Source organism: Fopius arisanus, unplaced genomic scaffold, assembly GCF_000806365.1.
Source record: "Fopius arisanus strain USDA-PBARC FA_bdor unplaced genomic scaffold, ASM80636v1 scaffold00041, whole genome shotgun sequence".
Lineage (NCBI taxonomy): Eukaryota > Metazoa > Arthropoda > Insecta > Hymenoptera > Braconidae > Fopius > Fopius arisanus.
In genome coordinates this window covers 603,946-624,075 of record NW_011887780.1, presented here as the reverse complement: position 1 = coordinate 624,075, position 20,130 = coordinate 603,946, and the positions used below count along the sequence as shown (strand labels likewise).

General features: G+C 37.8%; 1 protein-coding gene across 4 annotated transcripts in view; it reads right to left on the bottom strand.

The window, feature by feature from the left end:
• ci (cubitus interruptus) overlaps positions 1 to 20,130 on the bottom strand; it is a 57,454-nt gene that overhangs the window by 27,505 nt on the left and 9,819 nt on the right. The window contains exon 1 of one of the 4 annotated variants that reach the window (XM_011305169.1): positions 964 to 1,078. The exons of the other annotated variants lie outside the window; for them this stretch is intronic. Coding sequence (XP_011303471.1) covers positions 964 to 971 — 8 coding nt within the window. The 5' untranslated portion in view covers positions 972 to 1,078. Of the gene's footprint in view, positions 1 to 963; positions 1,079 to 20,130 lie in introns of those variants that run through there. 4 annotated transcript variants of the gene reach the window in all.

Here is a 20,130-nt window from a genome sequence, read left to right as displayed (position 1 = left end):
CCCCTGCCAGCCCCCCCTAATCCTCCCACCCTCCACCTGCCCTCCTCCCCTCGGTCGTTGCTGATTGAGGTGGGTCTGTGAGTGTGTCTCAATGTCTTACTCCCGGGGATGGAAGATTGCCTCTTCGTGGCAAACGAAGATGTGAGGAACGACGAGGACAGATGGAAGATGAGAACGTGTGTGTGAGGGGGGGCCTGTTGGGTGTGTTGAGTTGAGCAAAAAATAATTGCAAATAAAAGCGCGGAGGCTGAGTGGATTGCTGGCGAAACGGGAAAAAAGGGATTGGGGTTGAGGGATTAGGGGGAGGCGGGGGGGTGAGAATTGTTTTGGGGGTGAGAGTGGTCCGAGGGAAGGGCGGGTACTGATGAGGGGGTGAGGGTGAATTTAAATCCTATTTTTAGATTCAATAATTTGGGGGGCACGGGTTCTCATGAATAATCCGAGGGTCAAATTTGAGGGTCAAATCGATGATTGTTTAGTAGTAAGAATTATGGGGATGTTCAGGCAATATTGAATTATTGATTGAGAATTGAGAAATGTCATCAACAGCTTGCCCTGTTCTCACTTGTGCGTGAAATTGAGGATTGAAATTGAGGGTTAAAATTGAGGGTTAAATTGGGTCTAACTCGTGTTGAATTACAACTCGTGAAACTTTGATGAATCAGAAGGATCAAGTGATGGGTCAAATTGAGGGGTCAAGTGCAAGTATTGAATTAAATGAAAATGAGACGAACAGGTCAACCCTGTGGGTCTAACAGAGACACCAACTCATGGGTCAACGAAACTTGAATAGTTTTATTTATCATTGAACCTCGGGGGCCTTGAAATAATAATCACCATGTGAATTGATAAATTCGTGGCATGCTCGTGAAAAGGTACCCATTTGTATTGGCCCCGTGGACACAAAAGATACGGCCCTGCAAACCTCTGGGTACTTGTCGTGTTCCCAAGAAAGAAACTCACCCACGCATCGACCGAGTGGAGTGAGGGCCTTTGGAAAGTGAACAACACTCCTCTCGGACACACTTATGACAGGATAATTTCACGTCGTCGTTTAACACTGCACCTTTTCTGTATTTTCCACCAACTGCTCCATCAAAATAAACTAAATCCCCCTAAGTCGAGAACTAAACTAAACTAAACCCTCACCTAACATCACGATCAGTACCAGTGTTTATATTTTGAATTTATCTGACCTCAAGGCAACCGAAAGCCAATGAGTCATAGATTATCCACGAATTTATCACTCGTCACCTATTTTTAATTCTGTTAAATTTCAGATTTATCTTTTTTTGTTTGAATTATTATTTATTATTAATCATAAGGCCCCTCGAAAAATGTCACTGCACTTGATTTTCAAATCCTGCGATTGAAAAAATAAAAAAAAGTGGGTTGGCAACCCGTGAAAATAAATACTGTCGTCAGACCCCCGGGGCTATCCGATTTTCACCCGAGATCCCGTAGGATTTATCGGCAGGTATAGGGTTACCCACCACCTTGAAGAGCCAAAACCCCGGGTATAACCCGATAAGAAAATCGGATAAGAGCATGAATATTTTGTGCACAACCTAACACATGTATTCCCTGTCTACCATCCACCCTTCAACTGCTCCTTTGGGGACTTTTTATTGGGTACATGAGGGGGGACTGAGGTGACTCTATACCCGAAGAGTAAGTACATTGAGACAAGAATTATCTAGAGGTTTACATACAAGATGATATAGGGGGCATGTGGGGGGGGATTTTGAGCGGCGTGCGTTCAGGCCCCTAATAATATGTGGATGGAAAGATCGTGATGGGGATCGAAGGGATTATTATGGTCTCTTGGGCGGTTGGGCCCAACCAACTCCACCACCAGAGTGAAAGATTTGAGAGTAAAAGAGGCAAGATAGGCGGTTACGTATCCCACAGAGGATAATTGAGTTATTACTTCAATTGTAGACCACCTTGGTTGGGACCAGCGGAACGACCGTAACAGGTTCTCAAAATCACGTTTCATATTCGCGAATATGATTGACGATTCTCCTTTATGAAATTTTATTCGTTACTTTTTTTCTTTCAAGTCAGGGAGGAAAATTTGGATTTATTTGTTTAGGGTGATAGAATTGAACTGGGGGTTGACGGCTCAATTTTTGGGGCCCCACCTGTCCCCGGGAGCTAGTGAAGTGGAAGATATTTCCTTTTTTTTTCCGGCGGTTCTTTTTTATTTTGCCGTTTCGGGGACACCCAGTGGACTCGTAATATAATGCCCATTTTTCGGGCACTTTTCGTCGTCTTTGTTCTTGGGAATTTGCGAATGAGAATTTTTTTTTGGAGGGGGGGGGGGGGGGGAGGGAGTCTTTGAACTTTGGGGAACCTTCGGGTGGGGGACTCGAGTGACACGAGATTTTGAAGATGAATTGAAAAATCTTGTCCGAGAACGAAAATAACACGGTGTCGAGGAGGTGCGTTGGCTAATTCGTAAAGCGATTAGGATAATAAGGAATTTCACGTCCGACATTTCGAGTTTGTCTGGCGACTCCCAGACGTTTCTAATCCCGAAAAACTTACGATCGATGCAAATTCTCGGGTGAGACCGGAGCCACCGAGACAAGATGCTAATCTCTTGACTCTCGGTTTTTTATTAACTGAGAAGTTGCAATGATGAGATTTAACAGGAGTATTCATGAAGATGAGAAGTTACTGCTAATTCATAAATAAAAATCAATTGGTCATTTGCCGGATTTTCAAAGACGCGTGTAAAATCGCAATCACTCAATTAAACCGTTCCATAATTCCCCCCCGAATTAATCTTAATAATGATAATTATTATATTACTTAATTCCCTTCAATCTAATTTCCAAATAAAAATTATTACTCTAATAAATTATTTAATAACTTATTCTGCAAGTGACTAAATTCTTTGGCAGAGCGTTTGCCAAAAGCTATTTCCACAAATATCTCGCGAAGGATCAGGTTTAGAGGCTGATGCAATAGACCAATTTTTGTAGCCCTGAAAATTCTCCACAAAAGATCTCTTTTGACAATTTCCTCAAAACCGACTAATTCCCCCCATTCCGCGCAAAATAACCGGTAGACAATTTTTTTTCCACCGCCAGATGTCACCCATTGTGAATTCAGAATAGACGCGAAGAGCGAGTCGCATCATTTGCTTAATCTCTTGTTCTCCATATCCCGGGATTCCTCCAGTTGCATGGTTAAACTCCTTTTGGACTCGTCAGCATTTGCATCGGCGCGCGTTTACACAGAAGCTGTGACGGCTTATTAGCCCGGGGAGCAGCTGCGTGCCGGTAATGAGGACCAATCTCGCATTTATGCATAATAAACCCCTGGAATAAACAGGTAAAAAGCCAGAGTGTCCCTGGAGAATGAAGTTCAGCGGTTGATATATCAATGGCAATTTACGTGGTCCCTTTGGTGTTCACCCTGTTCGCCTGACCAGACAACGTCGACGCGCTTGGATCTCAGTTTGCGGCATCACCAGTCAAATCCCCAAAAAAATTTACCAAATACCCCTCAGGGTGCCCCAACTTCCAATTTTCCATCGACACACGCAAACCTAACTGCTTCATCCTGTTTAACCTCCAGGTAATTGCTGGACGGGGCGTTGTAATGGGAAAACGGTGACGAATGTACGGAACGAGTACCGTAAGGGTAATTGAGGAGAACTCATGTAAACATTGTGCTTTTGCATATTCCAGGATGGATCCAAGTGAGACTACTGTACTTGGATGAAGAAGGAATTTATGATGCGGATCATGAAGAGCAATTGGTTGGACAGAAGGATTTGTTGACGGAAGGTCTTCTGGTGTTCAGCTTGAAAATAATGAAACATGAAGGTAATTCTAGCCTTCAAAAATCGATGGAGCCACAAGAAGACTTTGTCTGCTGCCAGGACAAACCGAGTTCCACCGAAAAGAAGAATGATTCACCCCATCCCACTACATCACCAAATATTCCATCCAGTTGGTCGTCAATGTTGGGCGACATGAACCGATCGACATACCGTCAACAAAGAAAAAAAAAACCTAACAATTCACATCTCAACATGAGGAATTTGTACCGATGATGCCGATCAAAGCCGATAAAACCATCGTAACATCGCCAAAGATGGCGATGGCTGGGTGAAGGCGGAGAAGTAAAGAAGGTAAACCCGTTGAATACCAGGAGATGTCCAGAGGGAGCTGGGAGGCGCGATGCGACAACCTCATTTGTGCCCGACGGCGTGCAACTGGTAAAACCAACTAGGAAAACCCGTGAAAGAGAAGGACAGGATTGAGCTGGTGAAGGAAGTGAACAAGGCCCCCCTCGGTTGAAATTCCACCGATGGAAACAAGCAACAAATCCAAGAGTGAGAGAGACGAGTAAGACAGCTTGCCGATGGATGCGTCCAATCAAGAGCTGGAGTATTCTGATGATTACAGAGCGCGTGACCATTGGCTTTCCTCTCGTTTAAACCTGCACGTGTAGCCACTTCAATCCATCAAACAGTGAAAACTTCTAATTGACAAGGTTCAACCAATTGTCAATTAACCGTTAAAAAAAAACAACCAACTCCATTATCCCGTTTTAAAATGTTTATCGTACGATGCGAGGATTTTTGCACGGGGAGTTTTTTTTAAATGCTCCCAACGCTCTAATTTGGTACCTGAGGATAGCGGTAGGTTATTTATCGCCAGACTCCAGGCGCATCCCAAAATCTTGGCCCTCTTGTTTTTTGCTGGAAGTCTTCGTTAGTCCCTCGCCATTCCTTCGTTTTCAACTCATCTCGTCTCAACTACGACGATTTCTCAATTATCCGTTTTTTTTTTTCTGTGGTTTTCGTGAGGAACGCCAAACTGGAGATCCAACTCGGATCGAAAAACATTTTTCAAATCTCCAGCTGATGGTGAGTGTAATCTCAATGAGTGTCATTCCACCCCCGGGGGGATATTCTTCATTCGTTAGAGTCTGATAATTGCAGCGCAATTATCAGCGCATAAAGACGCGGTATTTATGAGTTAAATGACTTGCTCATTATCGTGGGGCTTTATCGAATTTGATAGTGATTGTGGAGTTGGATGACTCGGTGAGGTGAGTGGAATGAGATCGGTTTGTGCTGATAGAGTTGGAATGAGGCGGAATCATCCAGTGGGATGAGAGGGAAATGACGACGTCATAATCATCGACTTTATAATCTTTCTGTTTGTTGTTTGTACGTAGACTCATTAAAAATAATTCGAGAAGTCAGTTTCAAGCGATCGTTAAGGTAACGGGTGGACGCGGGTTCGAATCCCGAGGTAGATCGTCACTTTTTATTGATTGGGATCAATTCAACTCAAGGATTGATCCCAAAACACGAGTAGATGATCATTACACGTGTTTGAAGTCATGTGAAGATGAAATTAAAGTCGAAAACTGGAAATTGATCAATGATTGATATTGATACGATTGATCGGAATGTTCGAGATGAAGGATTCAAGAAGTTTTTGGACAATTATCAAAATACCCTGTGGACACGGGTTCGAATCCCGCGGTAGATTGTGAATTTTCATTGATGATCAATTCAAACCGAGGATTGATCCAAAAACACGTACAATTGATAATTACACGTGTTCTGGTTCATGTTAAGTTGAGATGAAAAATGAAATAGGAAAATTGAATGAATGATTAACGACGGGGTGTCAGGTTAAAGCCGAAAAGCGATTGATCGCGATGCTCGAGATAAATCCGGCCCTGGGACTCACTACCAGGAGAAGGGGAAGAGTTTCGTCGATGATCTACGGCTCTATCGCACAGTCTCCGGATCACAATCATCCCTCTCATTGTATTCCAAACTGGCTTAGTCACTGTCTCACTCTTCTCCTTTGTGCATACAAACCAACATGTCTCCCAAGAACGCAGGTGTACCCCAAGAGTTCCCAAAGGCAAAACCCAAGGATTCCGATCCTTTTACCCCGCAGATTGTATATTTCTCCTTTATATTTCAATGGCCCCTTGGGTTATGCAATTTATTTAATTGTAGGTGAGTATGAAAAATACTGGCGTACGGTGAAAAGAAAATGGATTGAGGGGAGTTATGGAGATCCATTAAATATTTGAATGATATAAATTGGGGTTGGGCTCCCAGAATTTATTAATCGGATATTTTTGTTTTTCACGGCTTTTTTCTTTATTTTAGTTTCCGAGTCTTTAGAGGGGATTCGGGATTTTGGGGTGGGGAATTTTAAATTTTAATTGACGCGCCTCGCGGAACCCTGTAATTACGGTACACCCGAGTTACTCCGTGAATATCGATAGGATTTCTCATCCGATTTCTCAGTCAATTTGGGGTCTAATGGCTTAATATAACCGAACAATTGGGGAAAATTCTCAGATATTCGTAATTATAACACTGAGAGGTGTTCCGATCCAGATTATCCAATTGGCGTTAATAAATCAATCACCGATTACCGATTATCGAAATAAATCGTTACTATCCCATAAAAAATAAGATAATGTACGCATGGCAGAATTGTTTTCTCTCTTCTGAAATACAGCGGACATTGTCAAAAATGAATATTCCATTTTGAATGCCCCGGCAATTATCCAGTGAAAAAAAAAAAATTCAGGAACTGGTTCATCCCCTTCATGTCAGACTGATATTGACCGGAGCGAAATTATAAAATTCAATATCAAGACATTCACCCAACAGCTCAATCTCTTCCCCTCACATCCCTTCATCAACTCTCAGCATCTTCCTCTGGTCTCGGATACGGTGATGGTACGAGGGGAAAGGAGAGGGGCATCCTCTGGGTCCCTTTTATCGTCATCCCGATCTACGGCCCTCACTCGGGGCTTCACGTGGTGCTCTAATGACGTCTCCAAAGGGGCTACCATGTCTAACGAGTAACTCCTTCACGTTCCAATGCTAATCCCACATTCACATTTCTTTTTTTTTTGTTATTCTCCATTTTCCTTTTATTTTCCACCATTCGCCGGTTTGACGCTCGCTAAACTCCACTTTCTCCCTCTACCCGACGTTACGCTCAGTTTGATTCAATTTGTTCACGATGTTACGGTGAATGACTCGAGATTTTTCAATTTAATATCGTTTTTCACGGGACAAATAAAAATAGATAATAAAATGGTTATACCTAGTGATTTAGTCATTGGATTTTTTTGAAAAAAAAAGAGATGATGCCGGCGAATTGGCATTACCTTAAAAGGAAAGTCATTCTTTGGCAAATGAGTTGATAGAGGGACCGGTAAAAAGATGCTCGACAACTTCGGAGCAGTCCCATGCCCTCAAACCGGTAGAAGAACGTAATTAGATGTCATAATTACAAGCAGGGGCTCTCATACCAACACCGGAGATTAATATTTTGTAGAAATTACGGAACTTTCAGTTCGCTTGCCGATTACGAATCGAATTATTTCACGGTATCGTATTTTTCGCAGAGAATTCAGATAATAATTACGGAACGTGATGTACTTGAAATTAATGTATTAATGTACTTATTTAAAGTATACTTTATGCCTGATTCTTGATTCCTCAAAAGTTTTTGAAAGTTGAAATTTACGCCGTTTATTGCAGACGCTGATCAATTTGTTTATCCTCCAAATTATTTAAAAGATTGTTATTAATTTTTTTGTTGAGATAACAATTTTTCATTGATATCGCATCAGAAATTGAATGTAATTGAATCAAGTAGAAAGTATAATTAAAGTATGCACATTAATATTTTCATTTTTAGTGGAACTTATGTACTTATTTGAAGTATGTACACTATACTTGAATCAAGTATATACTTCATACTTGATTCAAGTATATTCGAATTCCCCAATTTTTTGTTACTCCCAAAATAATTTTTTCACCGTCAATAATTATGGAATTCCAATTAATTACAAATATTAATTCAAGTGCTAGAATTTCAAGGTCAGCCACTCAAACTCCGCCAAAATATCGAAGAGAGGATCGAAAGAGGGTCATAGTCATTGATCATATTTACCGATAAGACCACTCAAGGACGATATTATAATTAATTACAGGGCAGTCATGATCGATACCATACGCGTTTCGAGTTATTTCGATTGTACGGGGGGTGATTAATAATCGTGAGGTGACTCTCAAAAACTAAAGCGTGTGTGAAGATGAAGAGGTAGATAAGGAGGAGGCAAGGGGGATGGAGGGGGCCCCCCCGGGAAGAATCGGGATTCTCTCGCATCTTATCTTTACCTTTTTACTTTATCTTTTTTGGAACGTGGGTACACTGTACCCTCGGTAAAGGCCTCGATTGTTTCGTTTGGCACTTAATTAGGGAGATTTCAAGCCTCATAATGCATTTGGCTTTTGCTTTTGTTTGAGATCAATTTTATTCTCAAGATATCCGAATAAAACACCGATCGTTCCCCAATAATTTACTGCGCAAAAAAAAAATTCTGGATGAATGCAATTATTTTTTTACTATTTATTACTATTTTTATTTTTATTTTTATTTTTTTTTTTTCATTTTTTTAATACTTTTTTTTTTCCTTTAATTGTGCCATTATTGTCATTAAAATTCCTTGAATAGGGGAGTGACAAAGGGTTTTGAGTTGAAATTTTGAAAAGATGATTCTAATTATCATTTTTATCATTATTTTCGTAATTTATGTTATTACGCTGAATGAGACAATTGTAATAAATTAATTTATGGCGGTAAAATTGAAATAATTGGTGGTTGAAATGAGTGTTCTGGATTTATTGAGGGGGATGGGTACAAACAACAAATACCGAGTTGGCGTGATTGAATGTACAGAGGGGAAAGAATACCACTGGGGTATGGATTATAACAGCAACACCTGTCGCCATGTTTTCTCTCAACCCGAAGAGGAAGGTAATGGGGGAAAACATGGCACAGGAGAGTAGAACAAGTGAGAAACCGAAAGGGGATCACATCATCCCCCTCTTGAAACTCACCAACAACATCGCAGGCGTGCGTTAACGACTCAGGATGCCCTAGGGGGAGACCCAAGTGTATTTGCCGGTGGATAATGCCACCACCTGTTGCTGGCGCTGAGTGACGAGAAATTTCTCTCTCCATTCGTTGGGACGATTATGATCGTTAAGGGCGCGGTAATGCAAACGCTTTTTATACGCGGTGTAAGCGAAGGGGGGAAGGGGGATTTATTCGCGCGCGGTGATTACCCTCCCCCCAGGCGAATTTTTTCCGCGATTGTCATGGATAAAACAGAGAAATGACGGGAGTCATCCCGCGGGGGATTGACTACAGTGGAATAAATTAATTTTTTATTACAAATGGATTGGTAGTCAGACGGTAGCGGGTTCGAATCCCGAGGTGAAAATTTTTTTTTTTAATGGATTTGATTGCCCTCCTCCCGACTCATATTTATTATTTATAGTAATTATTATGAATAAAATATTTATTATTTATAGTAATTATTATGAATAAAATATTTATTATTTATAGTAATTATTATGAATGAAATATTTGGTTCACGGTAATCAGAGAGTCGAGGATTTAAATCCCGGTATGAGAGTCTTTTCAATGACAACTGATTTATTCTAATGATCAAAATATATATGTTTAAAAAATATTATTCATGTCGCACTATAATAGTGGAAAAATTGGGGATATCTATTGACAACCGATGAATCGATGACAATCGGGATTGAAATGACGAGATATAAAATGTTAAAAGTAATGAATAAATAACCGTGAAATAGTGAATGCGTCCCTGGGCATGTCCTGGTGTGGACCGGTTCAAAAATACCTCGGATGGCCAAGCAATACCCGAGACAAGGGAAGCACAAGAGTAAAAGAGAAACGGGGATAAGCGAGCCCGAGAGCCCCCGGAGTACGAAAAAGATTCTCTCAAATATGTACGAGTTAACCTCTAAAATACATGTGTGGGTGAACTCTCATCGGTTTTGCGGTGGGTGTACGCGTCTTTATTATACGAATCGAACGTGGTAAAGTCCCAACAAGAGAACCCCTTGCCGAGTATAACAAACCCGCCTTTCACACGTGACCAAGTAAATCCTCAAGCTGGTACTGGACCCATATTTTCTCTCTTTTTTCACAACTCCCTCGTACCACGCAATTATTCGTCTCGTCGTTTAACCCCGGTGACAGTTGTGTCACGCAAACCGGTGACGAATTGTTTCAATTCATCTTGAGGATTAAAACCCCTTCACATCGTCAATTCATGAATAGTTTTATTTTATTGGAAGATTCTCACTTTTTCACGACTCCGATCGTATATGGGACCACGTGTCAAATATGTCTACTTTATATATCGAATATATATCTGTATATTAATTATAAACAATGTCAGATCAACCCCTAGATGTCATACGCGTTTTTAAGACTGATAAAATTGTTTAAAATGTGAAATTAAGTTGAAATTATTCGGACTGTTTAAGTGGTTATATAAAAAATATTGTATATTGTATATTGTATCTATGTTATATACTTTATATGTTTATATTTTTTCAATTGTTTATAGTAAGTATAAGAGGCCCGGAAGAGAACAATGTAAAAACCCAAAAAGGTATATATTTGGAAATAAAATAGAAAATATATAACAATATATTCAATATATTCATGTATGCCCATTCATTGCATTCAATAAGTCTCTAATTTTATTTATAATATGATCCAATTCCTCTTGAATTTTTTAACTATCAAAATTTATTATTATTTTTTCATGATTTATTATATTTTTTCACCAAAAAAAAATGATAATAAACGACTAAATTATTCAAAATTCTAGGGGAATTCGATCATATTATATACAAAATGGTATATTGTATGTATATATATGTATTTTAATTATTATTGGAGGAATGAATAAAAATGAGTTATGGTTAAAAAAATCGCATTTGAATTTTATCTCGCGAAACGCGGAAAAAGGGGGAAAATAAAGATTGAAAAAAATTGATGTATCTGAAAAACCCCTAGACAAAGAAAATTCCCAGGGATACACGCGTCTGCGCCATTAGACGGTGCCGGAGATGGTGTCCAATAAAAGCGAGCGTGAGGCACACCGTAAACTCGTAGAATTCCTTGTTATGCGTATGGTCTTGCCAGTGCGACGTGAATACCCCTGAAAACCCGTGAATAGCCGGACTCGAAAAGGATCAAATAAAAAAATAAAAATAATCCAAAGAAGAAAAAAAAAAGAGAGATGAAAAATAAACGACTCTTCGCGACTTAACTTTGATTTCGGTGCCCCCTCATTCACGTCAATCCCCTCGGTGTGAGGGAGAGCAGATGAAATAATGAAAATAAAAAAGAAAAAAAATAAAAAAAAAATAAAAAATTAAAAAAAAAAATGGGGAATGAATAAAAAGGCGCTAAAAAGCCGCACTTATAAAATCGTACTCACGCCTTTATTGGCACCGTCTTGGCAAATTATGTGTACATTCCCAAGCCTGAAAACCTGTTTCTGGTGGTTTCTGGATGTATAATTGGAACGTATCCTCATCAACCCCTCCAACCTTTTCCTGGATTATTGCTATCAACTCATTTTCCGGATTCCATTAACTATTTCTCGTTTAGCGATTTCACGATTTTCAAAATGACGTTTTATTTTCCGGTTGCGGTTTAACGATTGAGTGAGAATGGAAGTAATTGGGTGTGAGCATTGGGGAAAAAGTTTTTGGCAGAATTGCTGATTTTTCCAATTCTATCGATTTGATCAAGAGTTATCGATGATAATGTGTCAAATGAAAAAAAAAATAGTGATTCTATTCACATAAAATCCATATTAAATTTTCAATTACAAAATAATAATTATCAAAAAATGATCTAATATTGACTTCAATCAATTGTTCAACTTCGCAATTATACGCAAATTAGTGACACTAATTATTACACGTAAAAATAGTAAAATAATCGAGAAATTGATTGACTTTCCAGAGTAATTTTCCGCTAGTAAGTGCCATAGAAAATAGATTAAATAATTTCCAACAGATAATTAAATTTCCCTCGACTTCTTGAATCAGACGATTCGTCGCGAATTTAAAAACAGCAGATGTTACTCCGGTGGTGAAAAAAAAAATGGAGAAATTAGTCTGACGCGTTCGCTGATTATTTTTTACCTCGAAATAATTTGGGGAGTAAAAACGAATGGAGGTGGAGATAAAATTAATAGACACCCCGTCGTGGCCAACTTCATCGAGAGCCTCCTCTCAGGATTGATGGCCGCCATATTTGCTTGATGCTTTGCGGGAGGTGTTGGTACTCTGTACCTGAGAGGTACCTCCAGGAGTAACTTCTTCTCGTCTCACATTTACTCCAGCCCTCACCGCGGGCTGTCAACGCGCCACGATAATTGTTCGACTCCCCGGGGCCATATGTTGACGGAGAAAATTATGATATTTGTAATAAGATTTAATGGTCAATATTTATTGTGCATACGGCAATCGTGCAGAAGCATTTTTCCGGTGGAAAACAATCATTTCTAATTTTTTTTCGCCGGAAAATTCGAGATTTTTCCGACATTTTTGGAGAATTTCACTTGAAGTTTTAAATTCAATAATTAGAATTTTTAATAGTGGAAGTTTTTTTTAAGAATATAAAATGATTGTTATTGATGAAAATTTTAAAAATAAAATGAAAATGTGGAAAATTCAGGCGATGATTTTCCTGAATTTTCAATCTGTTGAAAATTCAATCGTTTTCCGATGAATATATTGAATTTTCCGATGAGCCAGGGAATTCAAGTTTTCATCGTAAAATTAATTACAATTGAACATAGAAACCCTTTTTTTAATCTTTAAAATAAATGGGAAATTCAGTGACTGTTTTTCATTGAAATTAAATTCAACTCCACTTAAATGAAAATTCAGACAGCATTATCACGGTAATTACAATAAATATTTACCAGAACAAATTACGAAATTATGGAATTTTTTTTACTGAATTATGTGGAAATTTAAACGATTTCATTTTCGCGGTTGAGAATTCACGAATTTTCACGGAAACTCAGAATTTTCAGGGAGTAATTTTATGATTGGAGGGGCTATTGAACGTGCAACTGCTACTGAAAATACACAAGATATTGAGTGATGTGTTGAAAAAATGATAACGGATTTTAATTCATGAATTGAACGATATCAATGAACCCGAGTGGACAGTGGTCTCATTGAACTCAAGAATTCCTCGTCTTGCATTCGCATACCCTTCGTATTAAAATCAACCCGAGTACAGAGATAATGTTTATAGATAACGAGTATCAAGTGTAACTGGGCTCAGACAGAAACAATAACCATTCCACCGTAAATGAAAGTGTTATTTTACAATTTTTCATTCACAAAAATGAATTTTTCATCGATCCTCGTCTCGCCAATAATTTTTCCCCTAACCATCGACCTATCTCTAAATCTACGGATGCAAGAAAAAAACGCTAGATAACTTTTTTGTAGCTAATTAAATTCTCCACAAAAAAGGTCCCTTAACATTTTTTTCTAAAATCAATAGATTCTGAGATTAATCACTATTTAACAGAACTGCAAAATCGAATTTGACTGAACAATCTCCAGAGCTCCACAAAGATTCTCCCAATCAATAATTAAACCGCGATATTCAATAAAAATAAACCCACCCCGAGTGCAGAGATACCGAAAAGTTTTGATGGTAAATCACAAACAGATTGTCGTTTTGAAAAATGACCAGACGAATTATGCAAACGTTCTTTGTCCCAGAATGACGAGACCGATGAAAGCCGAACAGTGGTTCACACATTGACAAATGGTTCGACTCGTCCCGAAAGGAATCAAAAAGACAGAAGAGAGAGATAAAAAAAAACGGTGAAAAGAAAAATAAAAATAATGTACGATAAAGGGTGAAAAGAATCGGAGGGTTTTGAAAAGATTCCGACGGAACGAGCGCGAATGACCACCGAAAAATCACAGTAGGCAGTAGTCGTCATCCTTTCTCTCGCCTCAATCTTTACTTTTTTATTACGTTTATATTTTTTTTTCTTTTTTTTTTTAAGACGAGTCTCTCGTGTGCCCCGACCGTTTAATCCTGATTAATGCCCTCGGATGCTCGCATTAATCCTAATGCCGCACAAGCCACGCCTGAGAGATCTACTCACGTTTTATATATGTGTGATAGGAAGATCCCGCGAGAGATATTGCCGTGTAAAAATATAAATCAACGTGTTTTATAATTATTTGGTGGGGGAATTAACGGTGATTAATTGTTTATTTACTTTGGATTCTCCGGGTGGAGGTGGAGGTGGACATTTTCGGGAGTACGATGGATTTTCTCTTGTCGCTCGTTGAATTCAATTTTAAATTGGAAACCGGCGCGAACATTTGTTTAATTGAATTATTGTTTAGAGAAAATTGACTTGAATTGGTTTAATGGTTGTGGGAATTTTTTGAGGGCCTAGTGAAAATTCGGGGGTAAATGCAATTGAATTTTTGGTAGATTTTTCATTATGGGAGTTTTTATTTAATTTTAATTGAAAATGGGGAGAAAAATTATTATTCATCTTGGAAATTAGAAAGGGTTTTTCAGGGGAAGTGATAATTGATTTTTTAATGAAACTCGAATTTTTTAGATCATCAGGAAAATTAAATATCAAATACAATTAAATTTTATCGAATCGCTCCTTGATTTTGAAAATAATTTTTTTTTTCAAGTTGAATTGAATTGAGAACTCCCCAAAAAAAATTCCCACCAATCCCGTTCCCCCATTTCCACATTCCCCTCACCCCGTAATTCCGAAATCTATCCGTCATTTTTACTGAATATTTCCCTAAAAAAACGTCACATCGAGACAATTTTTCAAGATAAAATGATAAATTAAATATCTTCATCTGGCGGAATGATATATCACGGTGGCACTAAAACACATGTCGGTGTTGTAGCACATATTTTCGAGGTAAGGAACAAGAAAAGGTGTAGGAAAGACTGTTGGTAAGCTGTCCGGTGAAACAGCGAGTTACAATCCCCAAGAAAACGTTGATAAAAACGTGAAAGAAAATAGAAAAAAAAAAAGGGGGGGGGGGGGGGAAAATAAAGAAATTCTGGAGGAAGAGGAGTTTTGCCTGTGGGGCAAGCATCTGGCCGTAATTACTAAATTATCCTTGAACGGCGGCATCCACTCGTGGCTTGAAAATACCATGCGGTAGATCTTATCCCTCCGCGAGAGATTTCCACTAGGTTTATACTGCACATATAACCCCCTGCATCAAGTACTTGAGAGACGACATGGCAAAAACGATCATTGTCCACTTAAATACACGGATGTTATGAGTGTGTGCAAGGGGCTCATATTCCCATTGAGAATCATTTTCTAGAGCTCAAGAGCATTCCATCCTTATCCCATCGTTCACGAGAGAAATCATTTTTATATGGCGTAATTAAAAGTCTTTAAAATTTTTTTTTCCCGGGTGTTTGATTGTTGTATTTTATTTAAATTCTAATTGAAGCGATTTTTCCATTTTTTTTTTTTCAAATTTGTTGTTGGAATTGGATATTTTGTTTAGTGGGTAATTGAATATTTATTGATTGAGCGAATTTGTTGCTGATGGGGATTTTGAGGAAATAATCGAATTTGGTGAACTTTTAAAAATTATTGAATTGTTTCTACGGGTGATTTTGTTGTTTATTATTTTTCGAGATGGTTAAAATTTATTTGTAATGAAATTGAAGTTTAGTTGATTTTTTTAATTCCTGGAGTGATTTTTTTTTATTTTCTTGGATTTTGTAATAGTTCAATTTTCTATTTTGCAATTGATGATTAAAATCGGATATTTAATTGAATAAATTTGTAATTTATTCAATTTGTTAATTTGAGGATTTAATAAAATAAAACTGAATTTTCATTATTTTCATAATATTTACAAAAAAATGAATTGTTCTGAATATCAAAAATGAAAATTACACCCCAATATTGATTTTTCTTAAACAACCATAAAATGTCGATTAAAAAAGCCCGCTGACATAAAAAAATATCGAAAAAAATGTTTAAATATCCGGAGCAATTCCCACCCTCAAAATCCACGGAACCATTTTCGCATTGTCCGCCATTTTCCCGTGAATCCCCGAATGCCCGATCTCCTGGAATTCACGTAGCCGAGGTCAAAATCGATGTGCACGAGTTGGAATGAAATATGAGGGGTTGGAAAAGGGCCTATCTCCGTGCTTTTTTTTTATCAGCAAAATCCATTGGTAGAGGGTTTGCTCGAATGTGCACGATGGGAGTGAACACGATGGAGGCGGCGGGTTGAGAGCAGAACCCATAGCCATTGCCGAAGAGAGGAGGAGAAATAAAGAAGAGAATAAAAAAAAAAAGAATTTCAACGCGAGGGGAGGAGAAGGGAATAAAAGGGAGAAGTGAGGAGAGAGGTCCAGAGTTGCTGTCCGAGTGGGTGATGCATGGTCGTGCAGAATCTGCACGCTCGTGCTGCTACCTTCTCTCAGCTTGCAAACTTCATCGTCTTGGGACCATTCCGCGACCTCTCGGCTTTGGTCAGACATTTTTGGGGTCAATTCATGGTGGAGAGGTCCTTTGAAAAAATTTTTATCGCACTAACCAACAAGAATCCACCAGTCCACCACTCAATATTCACTTAATTTGCATTTTTCCATACGACTTATTTTTTTGCAATGTCATTTTGCAATTGGGGGTGGTTTAGAATTTTTAGGGGATGGACAAATGAGAATGTAATATTTTGCATTGCACAGAAAGTTATTCGGAGAAAAATCCACTGGATAAAATCCTTCGGATAAAATTTAAATAATCCAAAATAATGAAATCAAGAAATATTGTTTTGTTTTTTCATTGAAAAAAGGAAAAGAAAAAACTGGAGATAATCATTGGAATTTTTATCGGCATTCCTCAATAAATAAGTGGCAATGATTACTGGATTTCTATTCAGGAGTCAGATTTATTAATCATGTCGTCGATAAATAATGGTAAATGATAGAATTTTTATTGAGTACCGTTGGATGAAGACGTTTGCCGATGGGGGGATGTGAATTTGTGAGACGAGAGGAGAATGGAGGAGTGAAGGGTTTGGGGCGCGGTTCCGAGGAAAGATTGAGTTACCAAGAGATAATCGGATACACGCCCAACCGCCTGGCAAGAGCATCCCAAAATACGCGAGATTCTACGTGGGGCCCAGGAACAGTCTGCCTCATTTTTTTTTTTATTTTTTTATTCGAATTTTTGGGCCCAAATGGCAGAAAACCGCAGGACTATCAACGTTTTCCTGATAGAGACGGAAGGCAACGTCTTCCATTGGCAATAACTTGGGATCGGCAGAAGGAAATTCGACCATTTTTTTTTCATTTCGAGGCTCTGTTTTTGAGCTTTCAAGTGGAAAAATGATCATCCGATTTCACTCTGCCGATTTTCAGTTATTGACGTTTAGATTTTGGGGAGGAAATTCCGCACGACATTTTTTTAATAAAAGTTGACCTTTTTAAACAACAAAACGACGCGGATTTATTCATTGATAAATCGGTTAATAATGTTAATCCCGGGAATCGTCAATCTCTTCAATTTAATTTGTGAATTTGTAAAACTGTCGATTAATTGGAAATTAAATTGTATTTGATGTTCGATTTTCATGAGTAGAAATTTTTTTTTGTTCTATTTCCAGAGAATTCCCCAAAAATTGCTCTTGAAGATCACGGAAACGCCAGTAAAACGGATGCACCTCAAAACGTCATTTTCAAAAATAAAAAAAAACCGCGACTTGTCATCACGCATCATTACCGGTGACAGTGAACCAACTTTCCAAGTGTCCGCGAGCTATTAAACGCCACAGTTTTACGAGCAGTGGCTCCTCTCGCCAATAAAGTGGTTATCTTTACGATATTTCGGAGGGAAAAAAAAAGTGCTCATCGTTATTAAAATTCCCCAGAACTTTTCCAATCGATTGAGCGATTTTTGAATTTTATCTGGGGCGAATTATCGGTGGAGAACACAGACCGCGAATTTTATTTAAATCGGATCAGTACAGTACTGAATTATATTTATTACTATTTCATTTTATTTATTTCGATTTTAGATTATTTAAAATTATAAGTCTTCTACTGAAAATTATTATTATTAAATTATTATCAGATTTAATACTTAAGAAACCTCATTTTCCCCCTTTCTAATTGCGTAATCAATCTAATTAGACAATTAAAATTCTAAATTCATTCATATGTCCGTTGTTTTTTATTTTTGGGGAATTCCCCTTGAGAGTCTATCAATTGACCAATCGCTAGATAATTAATTTATCTATTTATATTTGTTTAAATATCGAAAAACGTGAAAAATTGAGGACGTAATTATTTTTAATTGGTATAATTTTTCTCGCGGGTTTTTCTAAAAATGTTCTAGTGTTTGATAAATAAATGAATGATTCTTGTTCCCCATGATTGTTGAAGTTGTAATGTGGGGAGATTTAATAGGTTAAATTCCAGACGCCATAACAACTGTCACCTCCACTTTGTTTGGACAAGTCTCTGAATGCAACGAGATAAACATTAAACGTGCATTGAAACAGTGGCCACACCCGATTTATTCAGCCAAGAAACCTGATCAATGTGCCTTGGTGTATTAAAATCACCCGAGGAGTGAGGAATGCGAAAAAAAATGGTCAAAATTCTGAAGACATATTTTGAAAATCCAAAAAAATCCATAAAAAAAATAATATTAATGAAAAAAAAATATTAATGAAAAAAATTGCTTTCCAGGATTTTCTATTATCATCCGCTTCATTGAATCTCGAATTAATTAACAATGGAACGGAATTTTGTAAACAATTAATTCTTCTGCGGTTTCGAAATTTCGAGTTTCTTTCAATTTTCAAAAAAAAAATCGAAACCCGCGAGCGATATTTACAGCTTTTGATTTTTCAGACTGATTTTCACTTTTACCAAAAATTGGTGATGAATTGAATTATTTATATTTTTATTTTTAATTATTTCGATAATTTCGATGTTAACTTGACATTTATAATTTAATCGTTCATTTCTGATATAATCGGACTCTCAAAAATTTTCTGCTACTCAACATTTCATATCAGAATTCGAATTCTCCACTAAATTGTGATATTTATCAAGAAAGGAAACAATTTTTTTCGTTAAGAACGTGTAGAAATAAAATTCCCCAAAATCTCGACCGTCCACCGAAATAAATAAACGAGAGAATAAAAACCCATTACTTCTTAAAAAGTCAAGCAATATGCAGCAAAAAAATTGAGAGGCTAAAATTTATTCATGAGAAACAATCAGCTGATTCTGACCTTTGGCATTTTAAATCTGCCAACCGAAAACTCCAGACTTCAAGTGTCCAAGGGACAATATTGGAAGACAACCACATGGCTGGCACATTTGAAGCTCTGGAATTTTTTCTTGGAATCGAATTTGTCTACTGCAATATCCCATTACGACATCCATTTACAAGTCCCAGAATTCCTAAGTTCTTGAAAAAAGAAAAAAAAAATAAGAAAAACCCCACTACCTCACAAAATCGTTATCCCCTGTCGCGTTAATTGCACTGATGAATATAAACATTGTGAAGTGGATGAGCGTGACCCGAAGCTATTCCCACAATTGCTGGTCATTATTACGCGTGACATACGCAAGAATCACGCGTGAATTGCTCAGCAGGAGAGACATATCACTCAGATAAATAAGTTATAAATTAAACAACACTATCCATCAAGTTAAAACCAGCAGCGACACCAAGTAATAAACAATTTCCAATTTCCAATTTCCAATTTCCAATTGAACTACCGATCGACCTAAAAAATCCATTGATCCCCACCCGAAATAAAACCAAAAAAAAAAACATTTTAATAATTGACTTAATCCGATTTTTGAGTTGCAAGAAAAATTTCGTTACAAAAATAAAATAAAATAAATAAAATAATCAACAAAAGAATATCGCATAACGAATCCTGCTCAGTTACACCCTCAACCCTCCCCCACCCCGTACATCCTCATTTTTCTAATTTACCATCTCCAGAAAGCCTCATGTATACCTTTATGAATGCGTGGAATTTATCAATGGACGGCGGCAGGCCGATGATAAATCGTGGATCGTATCACCAGAGAACCAACGACTCCATGTGCCAGCCACTGCTGCATAATGGAACGTACGACCCGATGTGTTTCTCCCCCCCCAAAACCACCCCACCACCCC